The sequence below is a fragment of the Haliotis asinina genome, chromosome 4 (assembly GCF_037392515.1).
Source record: "Haliotis asinina isolate JCU_RB_2024 chromosome 4, JCU_Hal_asi_v2, whole genome shotgun sequence".
Lineage (NCBI taxonomy): Eukaryota > Metazoa > Mollusca > Gastropoda > Lepetellida > Haliotidae > Haliotis > Haliotis asinina.
The window spans coordinates 24,571,242-24,589,728 of record NC_090283.1 but is presented as its reverse complement, the minus strand read 5'-3'; the positions used below and the strand labels follow the sequence as shown (position 1 = coordinate 24,589,728).

Genomic DNA, 18,487 nt, shown 5'->3' with positions numbered 1-18,487 from the left:
AGCATCCTTCACTTGTCAGAATGCAGGAACTTCAAGCTTGAGGTTGTGTTTAGAAACTGTGTAAAGTTCACTGCAATCTCCATTGCACAAACATTTACATTGTGCCCTCATTGGGGTCTATCAGGGTCAGATGGGGTCAAGTAAGGTCACAGTCAAGGTCAGATTGGGTTATGATGGGCAAGTTAAACTGTTACAAGGTCAAGGATTCGCATTCTGTGATATCTTTTTCCCCAAGTTGTTCATCATTGCGAAATTTAATAGCTACATTTTGAGCAGATATGAAATGAAATCCAAGTTTATTTGCAGTTTGAAACTGTACGTGAAAATCATCGAGCATTCCATGGACAAGTAAGATAACATTTTTTTATCACTACAAATGTATATCCAGGGTTGAAATAAATGAAAACTAACTGTGGTCCATAATAACACAAAGCTAAACATATACTGGATGATCTGAAAGAGAGCTAAAATCCATCACAATTCATTCCTGTATTAGTGTGTCTTGGAAAGGTCAAGGAATCATTCCACCAAAGTAGGTGTGTGAATATTCCAGATCAATATAAGACACAAAACATTTCATTTTTCAACTTTTGTCCAAAAAATGCACCTAAAGAAATCACCTTTCTCAATTAATCTGATACTTCTTTAAGACAAATTATCCCCCAAAAAGTCACGTCTTTGAAATATCAACTGTCTTTCCAACTGGTGAACCTACAAATTTTCAGAAAAACCAACAATTTAAAACAAGGTCATGTTTACAAAGCATTTCTTCTCCACAAAAATGTCTGTTTTGTGTATCTGCTTCCAGTGCACGCTGAGTATCAATTTTACTTTGCCTGACATTCCATCCTGTAAATGATATCTGATATGAGCAGAAGGAATGTAAGAGCAACTCGCAAAATTCCTTTTTTAAAAAAAAAGCCGAAGCTGTCAGATAAACATAGAGAGTTATTCCCCTTTGTACTTTGTAGACAATGTATTTGTTACCTGTCATCCATACTGTTTAGTCTATATATAAGAGATGAGTTTCGGCAACAACAGTCATTTGTCTACAATATCAGATAACGTTTAACTTTTCCTTACTCGTTCTAAGACATCAAAAGGTACTACTTTCTCAACAACTACTGTTGTCAGTCTATTTTCACACTGCATTCTTCAAATGATTGGGTTTTTAAAGTCAGGTGAAGTAAAATTGGGTTTCACAAAAGTTGAACCTAATTGCACTTACAATTACCTGCTTGCACATGTGTGAGGGGTTGCCTGTACTAGACTGTGCTAATACCTTTTCTGTATTTCACATGAACCCTACACAGAATACTGTAAGCACTATACTGAATCTGCAATGCTAGTTTAAGAAGTGTCTTTTCCTATCGTTTGGTCTGAAATGGTTTGTGATCGCAGTGCTCTTGAGTCGAGCCAGATTAAGACAATGATGTAGTTACTAGGTCTGTCGTGATTCAGGCATGCATTCGGTGAATCGAACCATGTCCATTCATGATTTTAATTTATCATTTGTGCTCAATGGAAACACATATTATGAAGAGTGTTTTTGCTTGGAGTAGTTTGTTGTTTATCAAAGTGAGATACACAAAATGGAATACAGCCAAAGTATCCATAAAACTGCCTCTGGAATGGAGTGGAATAGAATATTTCATCTTTTCTTATCTTACTGAATGTATCAGTATGTTGACAGAGTTATTGAGATTTACATTTGTATTTGCAATATACACGGTACAGTGGAAGCTGTCAAAATAGGCATAAAATCTCAGTCCCATCACAGCTCTACAATCCAGTACATTGTCTAAACTGGATGATTTCTTCAGTCCGAATGAGTGCTGGTTTTGACCGCTTCCAGTGCATTCCAGCAATGTTGAACCAGTGGTTCACATAATGAACAAAATAAATAGGGTGAGGTGACATTCTGATTGCATCACCATATCAATTGATAACCTGGTCTAGTTGTTACTGCTCAGAATAAATGCATTAGAGACTTTAAACAGATGGAATCAGGATAGGCTAGTTTTGTTAAAGGGGTTCTTATGGAGTGAGTGAGTGAGTGAGTGAGTGAGTGAGTGAGTGAGTGAGTGAGTGAGTGAGTTAGTTTAGTTTTATACCGCCCTCTGATTAAAGCATTCGCTCGTCACGCAGAAGACCTAGGTTCGGTTCCCCACATGGGCACAATGTGTGAAACCCATTTTCTGGTGTCCCCCGCCATGATATCACTGGAATATTGCTAAAAGTGGCGTAAACTCACTCACTCAATTATACCGCACTGAGCAATATTCCAGCTACATGGCGTCCGTCTGTAAATAATCAAGTTTGGACCAGACAATCCAGTGATCAACAGCATGTCCATCTGTGCAACTGGGAACTAATTACATGTGTCAAGGAAGTCAGCGAGCCTGATCCCGTCAGTCGCCTCTTACAACAAGCATTGTCGATTTTATGATAAGCATGGGTTGTTGAAGGCCTATTCTACCCCGGACCTTCATGGGTCAGTTGTTTGGATGAAATTCTTTCCCGCAAAAATAAGAACCAAACAATAAATCGACTTACCTCATCATTGTTGCTTCCCTTGAAATTGTGGACGGCCTTGACATGCTTCGGCATGCCGTCTGACATCTTGATAAACTTGGGCCTGATGGGTGGGGGTGGCGGCGGGGTGGGGTTGTAGTGGGCCACGCACTGTGGGAGTGGGATGATGGACTCTATTGGCTCATAGTCATTCTCAACGCTGTCACGACACGCTTCCTCACAATGGCTAATCTGACTTCCTGTTCCGCTGCTCGCACTTGCATCTGCAGGGGAACCCGTGAGAGATGCGATAAAGTCATTTATTTCATTAACAATTTCAATATAGTCATCTGGGTATTCTGTGCTGTCCACCCGATTCATCTTGATAGCAAAACAATGAGTTTATTTTTCAAAAAGAAATCTGATCATTCACTGATTGCCAACAAGGAACAGATTCACACAACTGCACCAGTTCAACCTTTTAAACTCAGAAAGGTTAAACTGTCAAGAGATGGCTTTTCCATGAAGGACACACAGCCCTTAAATATAAACCACACAAAACTGCTTCCAAACTAAACAGGCTAGTTATGATATACCAATTCCATGTGGAAAGCAAGATGGCACTTTTAATAGCATCCTCGAATTCTCTCAGCCGAAACCTGTTTCTATAGAATCACATCCTCAACAACCAAACTGTCCTGCAGTTTCAAAACTGTGTCACAGGCATCCTGAATCAACTCAAATAACAGACTCTTCCTATATTCCTCCCATCAGCTGTGAACATGTCTTCCTCAAAACATTCTCACACACAAAACAAAAAAACAACAGCTCTTTTCAAATCTCAATTCAGGAAAGGACAACAGTAAAATTTCTCCAAAGTATCCAAGTCAGAAATCCTATCCATTCACGTGGGTACTCAAGTTCCTCCTTCAAAGGCTTAAACCGAAACACATCCAGTGAGTCCAACCCTTATCCCGAGTCCATCATCACACTGCCTCATCAACATTGCCTCTGCTTTCACACTAACCAACACACGCTCCCACTTCCTTGCTGGCCCAGTAGATATGAGAGCTTGGCCCTGATTGGCTGGGACAAGTTTATCACAGACAGTCACTCATGTAGGTTTAATTGAAGATTCTCATCCACGGATGCTGACAGTCTTACTGGCTAAAAATAACATAAGCAGAAAGGAAAAGACACCATCTGAGCTAGCTGAAAACTGCAAGTGGGTTCTGTTCAGAGATCAGACGCTAGGTAACAAACAGCCTGCTTCAAACTTTACCACGGCTTTACTGTAAGACCAAACTACAAAAGGTAAGAATTATACCTTAATCAGCATGAAAGTTTTAAGCATTTAATCTGAGCTATTTCTAAATTTCATGATATATGAGTAGAGTCTAAAAATAACATTATTTCCAACATTTTTGGAAGGAGCTGACTTAAACAAAAGTGTGGAAAATGTAGACAAAATGAAAATGAAATTTGTCCAGTTCATACTCTGAATAGTGCCATCTTAAGAAGAACATTCTTTTCATAAACACAGAAACACAATGAAGGCTTTACTTAAAGAATGAATGGGTGCTGAGTGTAAATCTTTTGATGTATTTCTGTCAAATGTATTTCTTCCAAATGAAAGTTTGAAAGAACAAAATAGAATTTCAAACTCTTTATAATTATCAAGTTTCTTGAACTGTCATCCATGATCATATTAAGTTTACTAATTAGTATCACTATTATAGGACATTTATATAGTGCACATGTGCACCCAACTAGTACATGCTCAAGGTGTTACTATTTAAATCACAAAGATTCTATCAGAAGCTCCCTGTTTACCTTGATAACAATTTCCCTTTTGTGTCCATATAAAACTATTTATCAAGAATAATCTTTCAGATTTATAACCATTCCAATCCCAGCCTTCTCCCTTTCAACTAAAACATGAATATTTACTACCTATCTAAATCTTTAATGTCCAGGTGAAAATTAAACTCAACAGATATTTTTCTCCTTAGCCATCTGGAGTCCTCATAATGATCGCATTTACATCTGCTTAGGAAATATTCTGCTGAAGATATGCCTTTGAAATGAAAAATAGATATTGCTCGATCGACAAAATTTAATGAGCAGAAATTAGTGTTCACACAAAGCTTATCAAAATTCAGTTTCGGAGCTATTGGAACAGCGGCAGTTTGGATGAAAATGGGAAGAATCCTGACTCAACATTAGCTCATCGTGCCATTCCCGTCGATAATAACAGCCTGAACTTTACAAGCTGAGTGTTTTTCCAGATAAAGCAGAATAACAATGAGGTGGGTGATGCAGGAGACAAATTTGAATATCTGATGCTTGCAGTTGCGTATGCATTGGCAGATTTGCATTTGGATGTGGAATTCAGGATGCTGGAATTGTTGAGATGCTTTCAAATTAGAAGCATCTGGTTTGTGTTTGGAATTCCAAGTAACTAATACCTGATAGTGTAAACATGATTCTCGACCTCAGTACTATCTTAGCTGCCAAATTCTCAAAATGATATTCTTATTTATTCCAAATTAAAAAGTTATGGCTATAAATGCTATCTAGGTTATATTTGATGTTTTGATTATGAAAATAACCCGTTAGCACTGAAGAATCACTGAATGTGAAGTGCTCAAAATTAGTACAGCATCAATTACTGTAATTACAGTATTAGTACAGCATTCCACTCACTCTGCATGTTCTAATGTATTGACTTTTTTTCTCTACTTCTACCGTTTAATGAGTGTATAGTATAGTGAGTACTGTACATAACATGCCAGCGCTTATCTCCATAGAGTGGCCCTGAGTCCAAGCTTGAGTCCAATACAAAATTATGACTCTGACATATAAATGTGTCAATCAAACTTCTTCTGCTTATCTGACAGATTTGATTGTGAAATATGAACGTTCTCACTCTCAGACACTAAGATAAGCTGATCACTTACTTCTTATGCTAAAAAGTACCCAAAATGGTAAGGGATTATTTGCTCACATAGTCCAGACTCACTGGAAAGATCTTCCCTTGGGAATAAAGAAATCTTAATCACTGACAATCTCTAACAGCTGCCTAAAGACATATATCATTAAAAAGTTCCATAAAGATTGATTTAACAGTGAAAACATAGCACCTCTACTGCAGTGGATTATAATTTTGCGTAACGCCATGAGCATGTATCAAGTGCCTGGAGTTCTTGAGCAATACAAATCTACTGTGTTGTTATTATCTTAGGTTTACTTTGGGCACTCTAAGAAGGAGATGTGTACAATGTGAAGCCAGATCTTAATCTCTGAATATACACAAGTTTGAAAGTAACAAATAAACCTGTTTAAATTCAAAAGGAGCCCCAGTGAGAAGTGAGATTCAGAACCTAAAGGAATCTACACTTGCTTCAGTTGGGGCTTTAGCTCTGCAGGGAGTGCAGGGTGATGTTGTGCTCAGCTATCTTAGCACTAACTCTGCCAAGGCAACGGAAACTCCCAAACCTTAGCACAGACTTAGGATACAGATAGTTTTAGTGCTAAGGTAGTTGAGGGACTGTGAGGCAATCTAAGGACAAACTAGAACACTCTTTGGATGCTCCTATCTTGAAGGAAAAAAGACAGCACCACACTGACTGATTCATGGTACAGACACTAATGTAATCCTATCCACAAATGTAGCTCTATAACAGTCATCCTACTTGAGAACAAGCCTACTTGACAACAAGCCACAATGCTGATGCCTCCTCCGCTTCATTGACTTCATCATGTTCATACAACACTCCCCAGAAACGTATGGTTTCCACATGCAAAAATCCCATTAAACCAGGGTTTTCAGTAGTGAATGTTGCTGGAAATACAAGATAGAGAGAGGTTCTGATGTCTGGTCTGTCACATGAAATTCATTGGATAATCCCCAGGGAGTAGAGAATGGAAATTTGATGCCCTAAATGAGGTTTTACTGTCTCCTGCTGCTGAGTGGCAATATGTTTGTGCTGTCTCAATGTCATAGGTCATGGGCAAAATTTTTTTTATCTAATTTAATTTAATTTAAAAATCTAATTTTTGTTTATCATTATCATGACTAAAAAAAATTTCAATTGATTATCTTTTGCCAAGAGAGCACAGGGCAGTAAAGCCAAATACCAGTGCCTTGAGCAAGCAATAGTTGCATGGATATGTGTGCTATATGAATATCCAATAATAATATTAATGATAAACCATTATGATGATTACCCTAAAAAAGCTAAATGCCAGTTGTCTAGTATGTAAATATACCTATCTTATCATATTCATGATTTTGCCACTGTGAAGAAGACTCACTAGTACCTCCAACCATAACATCACACTTGAGCTAGACAAGAATTGACCATAATTATGATTATTCTTGACAAAACGACAAGATCTATATCTTACTCTGTAATGCCCGTTTCAATAGACAAAGGAGCCATGATCCAAATCTGAAAGCAATCCATTTAATGATTGTAAAGTTGATGGTTGAACAAACTTGATGTAGGCTTTTCCAAGAAATGAAACTTGTGATAATTCTAGATGAAGTGAAGATATCAAAATACAATGTTCCAACAGAAAAACAGGATGTTCCCCAAATATTAAAACAATTCATTCTGATGCCTTCATTAAAGTTCAAATCATTGACTCAATACTTTCAAAAGTTAGAAAACCTCAAGTACTGCACCTCATTAATAAAATCTTGAAACATTTTCACAAAACGTTTAAAGTTATTGGTTGAAGAAACTGTTTTAAGTTGAAATTTGTAAATTGCTGCAATTCTTGACAAAATTAAAGTTTCTTATTAAAATTGTCCACTGCACCTCTTGCTTAGACAAAGGAGATGGTCCATGAATTTGAAAAATCCAACTAATAGTTGTCAATTTTTTTTTCACAAAGAAAAGTTCATCAAATCTCTCAAAATGGATACAGAAAAATATATTGCAATGCATCCCTTCAAAAATATGAAGGTACTGCAATGACAAGAATGATAAAAGCTTATAGTACTCTATGCTAGACAATTAGGACTGTAACATTATCTGAGACTGAGGAGACTCATGAAATTAAGAAACTGAGGGTCTACTGTACCCATATTTGGTAAACAACGACACAAGGGTCCCAAAGTCATACTTTTTACCTTGTAGATTCGCAGCAAAACACAAGACTTCACTGAAGTAAACATGGACTAGTAAAGCAAACAGAATTTGAGTTCCAAAGAATATTTACTGTAGACTTAACACTGTTCACACTCAAAAACACTCACTCTAGTTTGGAATTTCAATGTCAGATTCAGGAATATTACCGCTTAACATTTTTCATGCTGACCTTTGACAAAGCTGTTTTTTTTCAACAGCATACATAAAACAGCGTACAGCATATATTATTGTATCATTGAATTTCAGTTTTGATAGAGTTTATGATTGAGTACACATTTTCATCCTGAAATACTGCTATACAAATTATTTATATCTCTTTACAATGTTATAAATTTAAATTGTGTCTTGAATACCCCTCACTAAGTGAATGAGTGGGTATGGTTATACACCGTTTTCAGCAATATTCTAGCTACATCACAGCCAGAAACACTGGAAACAGACATCATACATTTCACTCATACGGGGAATAAAACCTGGGTCTTCGGTGTAAGACCAAGAACACTTTAACCAGTGGGCTACCTCACCTACCCAGCTGCTTCATACAAAGAGATAAACCAGGATGTTATGTGGCACTTAATGCCAAGTACTCTTTAAAATATTTAACATTGCAAAAATAAGTTGTTTTATCTTTTCACCATGAGCAAGATAATGAAGACGTGCAATATAGAAATCTTGGCACTTCATTTCTCACCAAGACTGATAACACACTGTTCAATTTCAGAATCCCTAGCTTTATATTGTGTATCTTACCATGCTCTAATCATGTTTATCTGCTCATATACCATGTTCCTACACAGCTCACTTATGTAAAAGAGCAGTTATTGAAAAAGAAATTTATTCAGAATGTAATTTTGTCTGCAAAAAAATAATTCTAAGAGTGCCTTTCAGACACCAGGAACTTATTTCAAGTGTGCCGGTATCACGATTCCACACTTAACCAAAATGCCACTCAAAAACAAGTAACAGTGCACCTTCTAGTCTGCCTCACAGTCCCTGAACCACATTATTTTCCCTGCCTCCTAGCCCTTCTAGTCTGCCTCACAGTCCCTGAACCACATTATTTTCCCTACCTCCTAGCCCTTCTAGTCTGCCTCACAGTCCCTGAACCACATTATTTTCCCTACTGCCTAGCCTTCCCTGCAAAGCTGAAGACCTGAATGAAGTAAGTCTAGATAGTTCACGTTCTGAACCTAACATCTCACTAGAGCTCCTTTTTAATTCAATTGGGATGATTTGTTACGAGGAAAATACACATATTCAGAGACAAAGCATTAGTCTAGGCAGCCCATTTAAGAGTTTAAAGAATTTCAGCCAAATCCTCATCAAGTCTGCCAGTTGGTTCCTCACATCCTCTTAGAATCTGCAGTCTGGCCAATCAATTACCAGGAAACATCTGGAATCCATTCCCACAAACTGCACTTCAACAGCTCTCCTGGCAGCCTACCTACAAGTTCAACTTTCATCCAGGGAGATCTTTCACCCAGTGGACAGAGGTACCTTTATCAAGTCCACATCAAGGGATTCCTATCGAGTTCAACATACAGTGTCAAGGTTGGTGCAGATTTGATGGGCTGCTGATAGTCCATTGGTTCATTGTATACAGGCCTGTTGATTTAATTATCTGTTGAAAGTCATTTATATCTCTCCTGAATGTTCTTTATTGCACTTTTTGTTGATTACGCGCTTGTTTATGAGACCGAGTTATTTAGATGCACATAGAAATTCCACCTGGTGTTTGAGTCATAAAAAATTATTTCATGACAAGCTTCATTAAGTCATTGATTCTGATAAACTATGAATAAAATCTTCAACTGTGCAAATATACCGGGATTGAGTGGGTTCTTCCACCAATAAAATGTAAGCTACTTTAATAAATTGGTTTTATATCTCAACCATAAGCACCTTATAATGTTTTGATTTACTGAATATATGCCTGTTATCATTCAAATGGAGCAATCCGCAGTGTTGATCACTCGAGTGAGCGAACAAGTAAGCAAACAAGTGAACAAGTGTGTTCCTCTATGCTGCGTTTAGTAATTTTCCGTCAACTGAGGACGACACTAAACAAAGATAGGGAATACTGGATTTATAAGACATAAAATAAAAATGATGACGCAAGGAGGACACAGATGATGAAGAGAAATTAAGTGAAAATGTGTCAGTTTATTCCATTACTTTTTCTTATATGCATGGTATTGCCTTGTGGTATTGGCTAGTGGTATGCTTGCAAAATGGAACATCCCCTACATTCTTTCCAAGGTACAGATGTACAGAGTTTGGAGTGAAAATTCATTCATTTAAGCAATGCTGTGACTGCATATCAATGCTTAGGAATGTTCAACAGGTAAGGACCACATTGCCGCATGTGTGAATAAAAAATATACAAGATACCGTACGAAATAATGAGCACCATAGCACCATAGATAAGCACAAAAATAGCAATGGCGTACTGTCTTAGACACACTTACAGCTTATTACTTATTTATCATGTTTATAGAAAATGCATCTGATTTCATGCATAGTCCCAAATTTCAGTTTCCGTGAAAGCAACACATTGGGGTTTCCCTTGTCGTGTTTTTGGAATCCAGGTTGCTAAGGAAACTGTACCGCAGTGAAACATCTCAGCTAAATTTAATTGGTCAAAATTGTGCACATAGACGTAAACATGGCAGCACCGCAACAAGTTACAAGTTTCCTTCAGAAATAAGACAGTGATCCGACAACCTGCAAATCGTCAAGTAATCAACTTGCTGTATGAATAATGAATGTACAGAAACTAGTATAACTTCTTCATCTTGTTGTAGTCAAACTCCATTAAATCTCATTCAGTAGTCTAAATGTACTTGTATATTTTTCAAGAACTAATATATTGAACAAATTTGAAGTACAAACTCCTGAGGTTGGAAAATTATCTGAAGCCTTGTTCATAAAGTAAGAAATATTAGTCAGTAGGTAGCTTTTAAGAAAGGTTTAAGACATTCAAATATAAGCAATGATAGGATCATAGAAAACTGATGCCAGTGCTTACCAAGCCTATGGTAGCCACTCATGAATTCAGAATAATTTATGAGCCTCAGGCATAACCTCCAGAACGTTTTCCACCTTTGGCTTCTTCGTCAAAATGAAAGTAGAGGTTACAATACACATTCATGACACATAGCGCCAACCTCCACACAGCCACTAACTGGCTGGACATTCCCTCGAGAACTTTCCCCACCTTTCGCATCTTCATCAAAATGAAAGCAGAGGCTACACTTATGTACATTCAAGATATATGGCTTAGACATCCACTGTCAATGAATCATGGACATTACCTGAAGAACTTTCCCCAACTCTGGCTTCTTCGTCAAAATGAAAGTAGAGGTTACAATACACATTCATGACACATAGCGCCGACCTCCACACTGCCACTAAAACAAGAATGTTACCTCGAGAACTTTCCCCACCTTTCGCTTCTTCATCGAAATGAAAGTAGAGGTTGCACATGTGTACACATTCATGATACATAGCTCGGACCTCCACACTGCCCATGAATCACTCCATATCTACTGAATGGGACAAAGTACTGATGATAACATCGATTGGCTTGATAACCAGAACCAATGCACTGACCATGATAACTGATGAAGACTGAAACACATATCACATCAGGACCAACCATTTGCTATTGAAATGGGAACAGGGAGTTTGTATTGGGTTGAGGCACTTTTTCAGCTGCTGTTTCAAAACAGATATTATATTTACTTAATTATTTTAACTATATCAATATGAATCAAGCCTTTTACCAACTTTTATTGCTATATTTGGAACAAAATGTGTGAAATTTGCTAAATTACTTATGATGAAATTAAACTTGCCCCCAAATAATTTTAAAAATGACTTAAAACTAAAGACAAGTAGAAAGTACATGGATGGTATTTTAAACGACACTAACTGATGTCAAGTGACACTCCTCCCAAACAGTGCATAGGATATAGCATTTCATATAAGTAAGAGGCCTGGTAAGATAATTTCTGGCAAGTTATTATCATGATTATAGTGGAGAAATAGCCACTGGCTAGCCTGTAACTTGTCAAAATCCAGTCTGGCCAGTAAATCACCAAAGTCACTGGCCCAAATAGCTAATGAATTTTCAAGAGGTCATTTTGTAGATTTATCACTCTCTCCGACTTGTTAGGATATAATATCATGCAAGATTATGGCATCATAAAAATGTTCACAATACTGGCAGCTTAATTATGAAGCCCATATAATTTAAACAATATTTTATTCTCTTCTACTATTGTATAGTGAATTATTGTGTGGCTGGCATTAGTAATTTTCAGACTTAGCTTAGCTGACTCGCTAGCAAATGTTTCACACTACAAACTATTTCACACACAGTATCAGTTTGTCATTAGTTTTCTTTTTGTTTGTTTTAAATTTACCTGTAATGCATTTACCAACATATCATTTATCAAGCATATTTATTGTAGAGATTACTTGAAATGAAAGACTATAGTTTCAAGAAAGATAGTCGTCACTGCCAGTAAGACAATCTAAGGGAGGTAATTCACTCAGCTCTACTGTTTGAATGTAAACCATGATGCTCTGATTCAAGAACATTACCATCCCTTGCCTGATAATGATGAATTAATGCCCAAACAGTTTCAAACACTAATTCATAGATGTATTCAACACATTTATGCATATTTCATGACATTCAGCTCAATCCTAATGACAAATACAGTAGAAGCTGTCTAAACCAGCACTCATTGGGACTGAAGGAATAATCCAGTTTAGACAAGGTGCTGGATTGTAGAGCTGATGGTAAATGTACAAGTCATGGATGGGGCTGAGATTGTATGCCGGTGGTGACAACTTGCCGGATTGGACAGATGCCAGTTTTGACAGCTTCCACTGTATTAAACAACACTTCTTGCCTACAATACTACAAATATGCATAATGTGAGGAGATTTATAAATGTAGTCATGCACTTATTCCCACTTAAATACTTGGCCTGGTGTTATGAAATATTAAGCTCCATAACGTAAATATAAGTTGCTTTTAGTATAATACAAGTATTCCTTCATGTTCCATTTAGCCTAGTGGTGTTCCAATAAATTGAAATGATCATTTGGTCTCGGTGATCAAACAACCAAGTAATTGATGATATTTTCCCACAGTCAAACAAAAACAAATTTGGAACTGCTAAGTCTTTGAAACACTGGATGCTGGAAGACATTTTTTAAGTTGGCAGGGCCTGAAAACATGTTTACTTGTTAGAATACACACTTCACTAACTGAATATTGGTCATCACTGTGAAGCAGCAAGCTGCATCATGTCATGCAATAACCTGAATAGGAAAATCTGAAAAACAATGCTAACCAATTATTTTCTATGACTGATCAGTTGTACTGAACCAGTCATCAGTTATGAGATTTTAACCAGTTCCAACCACCAGTCTAGACTGCCCGAAACTGGTAGGAAATACTCTACACTAATCACAGAATTTACTTTAGGCATATATGAGCCACAAGTTTCATGCAGGCATTTCGCTCTGTTGTATCTGAGCACAATGTGACTGAAATAGGGAAATACACGGCCATACACATTATTTCAGAAATCCTTTTATAATAAATTCCTGATCTTGTAAAAATAAACATACAAAAGAAAAACATGACATGTTGCAAATGGAAAAAATATCACCCAAGTTTTCGTTTCCTTTTTTGGTGACCAAATTATCTGGACATGTGTAAGCCTGAATCTTCATTAAAAGTTGGCTTATTCAAGTTCTAGTCCTGTTACTTGAATAATATGATAATAAAAAACTTTCATATTTATAAAAAGTAGGATTAGACCTTCCAAATGGTGTATGATATATACTAGTTATAATGATTTATGAGCTGATATTTTCCTTGATAAACATCAACATCAGAGGCATATGCTCCCATGACAACTCTGGGAACTCAGTGTCATGGCAGCATATGCCTCTCTGAGGCTCGGCAAACTCTGGGAACTCTGTGTCATGGCAGAATATGCCTCTCAGAGGCTCTACAAACTCTGGGAACTCAGTGTCATGGCAGCATATGCCTCTCAGAGTCTCTGCAAACGCTGGGAACTCGGTGTCATGGCAGCATATGCTTCTGGGTGACTGGTGTTGAAAGAGTTAATGCTAAATACTTATCAGGGATCACTCTTGCACATATTGTCAATGGGGTAAATCACTTCCTTAGCCTGAACAATCAAATTTTTGGAAGAAATTATTGGATATTTCTATATTAATACATAGTGTACTACTGCACATAATCGCAGACATTCTGGGGCCCCTTCGTAGGCCAGTAGGCAACACACTCACATGCGAGTCAATACGAGTCAATTGTAATGTCAGTACTCAACTTATCCTTGTTTGCCAGTACTTTAATGAATTTTAGGCCAAAGAAAGCCAACTAAAATAAAAACAAAAAAGCATCATAAAAATCTGATGATTTAGGAGCCCAAAATCTGAAGATTTCAGGGTTCTTGTTTATCAAAAACAGACATCTATGGGGTAAATGGATTAAAGAAGCTACGACAGACAATCTCATAGCTATAGGAATCAATTACTCAATTATGATCTTGGTCAGATCCTCAACTAAAATATTCCTGGTTTGCTATTAAAAATAACTGATACTCACAGGACCATTCACAATACTAAGGTGTCAAACTGGCACTTTTTTTCTTTGTTTTAATTTGAATTTTTTCACTGCCTGTATCGGAATATTACCTTCACACCATTTGCAATTGAGAAAAACTAATAGAGCATACAAATAGTTGGAACTTAAATGTCAAAACTCTAAACATAAACACCTCTAGGAATAAATGCAAGGCCAGACCAATTTTACATCTTGCTTCACTTTTACTGAACTGCCGGTCATATTTTGTCAACAATAATTATAGAACATATACAAAATTCCAAACTCAAAAAATGAAATCCTATTGTTAAGAATGAGACTTTGACTGCGCAAGGCTGTTTGTTGGACACTAAAATACTGGTAACTGTTCCCATAGACTTTAAACTGAGTTAGCTAACAATATTTGTGTTAGGAATCAGTGCTTCGAGGACCTCAGTGATTGTGAACTTGAAATACAATGCTTTTGAAACAATCATGAGGGTTTTTTGCTTTGACTGAATATTTTTCCCATTCTGCCTTTAATAAGGCCAGTGAAGGAAGCATCGATAAATTTTAAAATGAGTACATTTGTGCAGGAAAGTATCTGGGTGTTTATTCATGCTTGGGGATCTGAAATGTGTCAAAAATACCTTTGCTCTAACACTTAGTAACAGCAAAGTTGGATATGTAATCATGTCTATGCTAGTACACAAAACCAATCTGCTAGTGCTACAGCACTACACATAGCATCCTCGATATCTCCAGGGTATACATTCCAATAAGTCTCCACTATACCCTGGATGCATCTACGGCTCTGCCTGATAAATTTATTACCTCCCTTTGCTGGCTCCTCCTTCTCACAGTAGCCAATCAGCTAGGTCGCCGTTATAACCAAGCTTGCCAGTGTCAACAAAGGTAGCGGTCGCAACTCCGAAGGTTTGCTCGCAGTGCGTCTCAGATTTGAGGGAAATCATACAAACAAACTGACAGGTCCGAAACTTTAAAACATCATATGCAAGAACGCCTTCTACCTCCTCCAGAGAACCTCTGCATGGTTTCTGTTGCCAAGTATAATCAGTTAGATAATTCAAAAAACGAAAGTGAGTTGTGATTGGTGACAGTGTAGACACCTGACTGGGTCAAAAGACAGTCAAGGGAGGTGATAAATTTATCAGGCAGAGCTGTAGATGCGTCCAGGGTATAGTGGAGACTTATCGGAACGTATACCCTGGAGATATCGAGGATGTACACATAGCTGTCCACATTGAAATGTCATGATTTATATCAGACTTGGACAAGCAGGCTTAAGTATGAATTGTACACTTAATAATCATATATATTTGAATAATGATCTCAAAATTTTACAAAGTCTGTACTTGTATTGGTATGATTAAAAAACATGGCATGAATCTTGATAATGACATTGGTGCTCACATAAGACATCGGTGGATCCCCTCCTCTGAAAATGACTTCCTGACTTATGATCACAATGATAATTTGTGTGTATGTGTGTGTTGGCAGAGCCAAAACCCTCCTTTCAAAATTCGTGGATCTGCCCATGTAATACAACAGAAAAAAACTCAACTGAGTGGGTATGCAGGCAAGCTAGGCAATAATAACACCAGCTGAATCAGGGTTATTGGGGATTAGACAAATGTCACACTGTAAATTAGATTAATTATTAACTATGTGAGTCAGACTATGTTACAACCCAACTGGGGCTGGATTTAGCATTTACAACTTGCACTGGTGCAGTCTCTAACTGCAAAATGCAAACTCCTATTTAAACCAACTTGCCCCAATACATATTAGTTAACACTATCTAGACAGCAACACTCTTAATTCTTACGAGAACAAATGACAGAAAATAGAAATAAAACAAATATGTCAGCCACTTAAGCATCTCACACCATGTGAAAATAGTGTCATATATTTACTGCCAAGCTAGGGTACAGCTGTTTATTGAGAACAGCTAAGAGGTTCTTATCATAGTGCCAATGTCTGCAACAAATGATAATCAAAACTGGAATTAAACAATCACAATTTCTAAAAATTTAGGAAAATAGGAAAATATCAAATTTGCGCCAGTATCACAGTGTTTTCAAAACTTCCTTAAAAGCGTTTGAAAACCGATAGAAATCTCTGATATTTGGGCATAAGGACGCGTACAGTGGGTATGCATCCTTGGTATTGACAACGACTGTTTATGCTTAAGTTGGTAGTTGGTACTCATAAGTTTCAGTTACATTCTTTGGTGAAACTGCAAAAACAGAAAAAAATGAGCACGGAGGTGAACATAAATGTCTGTGATAAATGTTCTTGAAGAGAACTGAGCATGTTCGTAATAAATGGAAATATCGATCTATGTTTTGGAGGTTATGATAATAAATTGTGTAAAAAATATACATTTCTGTGAACAACCTGCCACAACCGGGTCCAGGAAACGATCCTCACAGTTCTGTCGATTAAAATACATTTTAGAACAACTGTTTACGTTTAAGAACAAAGGGTTACTGTTTGATAGCTGTTCGAATCAAAACATTTACTCTCCCTCAAGCAGACAAATCAAATGTCAAATCCACTTACGAAGCAATGGGTGAGGCCCTCATCGGAGCACGCATGCATGTTTACATCTTCCACACCTGGCTAAATACACATACCAATACTTACCGAAACCAATAGCCCAGAAATCCGACACCCCACGAGGCACCTGGGTGCAATTAGAAAGGGTGTAATCAACACCAATTCGCCTCAAACGGATTAAAATTGATAGGGATGCCAGAATATGGCTACCGATGACGTCATTCCGTAATAAAGCCAGGAGAAGGATCTAAGGGGAGTAACTCGGCTCAGCAGGTGCCCGTTTGACCGGAGAATGCGTCATCCAGCGATTTTTATTGTGCTGTGATTCATAGACGAAGAATATTGGCGATAAGTTGTATAGATTTGTTGAATTAATTTGCATGATAGCAACAATAAATCCAACTTACACGAATACATTCATATCAAATCTCACTGGATAAGAGTTTCAAGAAAAACGAAATCAGGAAGCTGGAGATGCAACGAGTAAAACCAACACAATCAATACCAATTCTTCTCAAACATTTTGTCTATTCAGAAGAATAAATTGTGGCGAATTTATCCCGAATAATGCATCGAGGTCACGCGTATGAAAATGTCAGCTTTGACAGGTCACAAACTGTGTCATTAGGACACGAATATGTTGTATTACATTATTCAAATCAAATATTTATTGGAAAAGTATTGCATCATCAATGAAGATTGAAAGAAGTTCCAATATGGGTATAATTTCACAGATATAGATTTCATGATTCAGACGAGTACAGTTTTTCATCAATAAATAACTATGAAGAATTTGTGAAATCTAACTTGTTTTAAGAACAATAGGTTATGTTATGTAAAGATGTCAAATGTTTTACTGCGAAATTCAACGATGGAATATCTTGTTATTCCGCCATTGTTGTACAACCTATTTGCAGTTATGATAGCTTGTCAATAATGGAGTCCCACTTTATGCCCAAATAAGGAATAGGACCAGGGTATCGTCGCGGCGGGCAAAGGTTTTTAACACTACACAACCTAAACTAAAACACGGACTAAGTGAGCCGAGTTTTGTGTTTTTGTTTTAAGGCCACCCGCAGCAATGTTTCTCCCAGCTTTATGGCGTCGATTTGTAAATAATTCAGTGCGGACCAGATAATCCAGTGATCAACAGCATGTCCATCGTTCTTCCCAGCTGTAATGTATTTTAGAAAATGGTCAAATCTAAAATTGTCATATTTGGGATTACACCCGATTGGCTAAGTACACAATATCCGGTGATCAACAGCGTGAGCATCAATCTACACAGCTGGGATATGAAGAGATGGGTCAGGCAAGTCAGAGACTCTGATTAACTCATCCCCTCTTACGACCATTAATTCTAAGAAGAAACTGCATGGGTTCAGTAAGTCACTATGTTTTTGTGTTGTATGAGTATTGGTTTATGACGCTGTTAGCAATATTCCAGCTACATCACGGCGGGGGACACCAGAAATGGGCATCACACGTTGTATGTCGGGAATCGATCCAAGGTCTTAGGCGTGACGAGCGAACGCTTAAACCACTAGGCTACTCCATCGCCCCAGTAATGTGCGAGGTGACTTTGATAGAAGAACAT

General features: G+C 37.3%; 1 protein-coding gene across 4 annotated transcripts in view; it reads right to left on the bottom strand.

Moving 5' to 3' along the window:
* Positions 1-17,114, bottom strand: part of LOC137281409 (rho guanine nucleotide exchange factor 7-like) — an 89,526-nt gene extending 72,412 nt beyond the window's left edge. The window contains exons 1-2 of one of the 4 annotated variants that reach the window (XM_067812617.1): positions 16,978-17,114; positions 2,557-2,798 (exon numbers count right to left, since the gene is read on the bottom strand). In XM_067812617.1, the coding sequence (XP_067668718.1) occupies positions 2,557-2,622 (66 nt within the window). In that variant the 5' untranslated portion in view covers positions 2,623-2,798; positions 16,978-17,114. Of the gene's footprint in view, positions 1-2,556; positions 2,968-16,977 lie in introns of those variants that run through there. The other 3 variants (XM_067812616.1, XM_067812614.1, XM_067812615.1) reach the window with 3 other exon arrangements.
* Between the last annotated feature and the right edge of the window lie 1,373 nt (positions 17,115-18,487).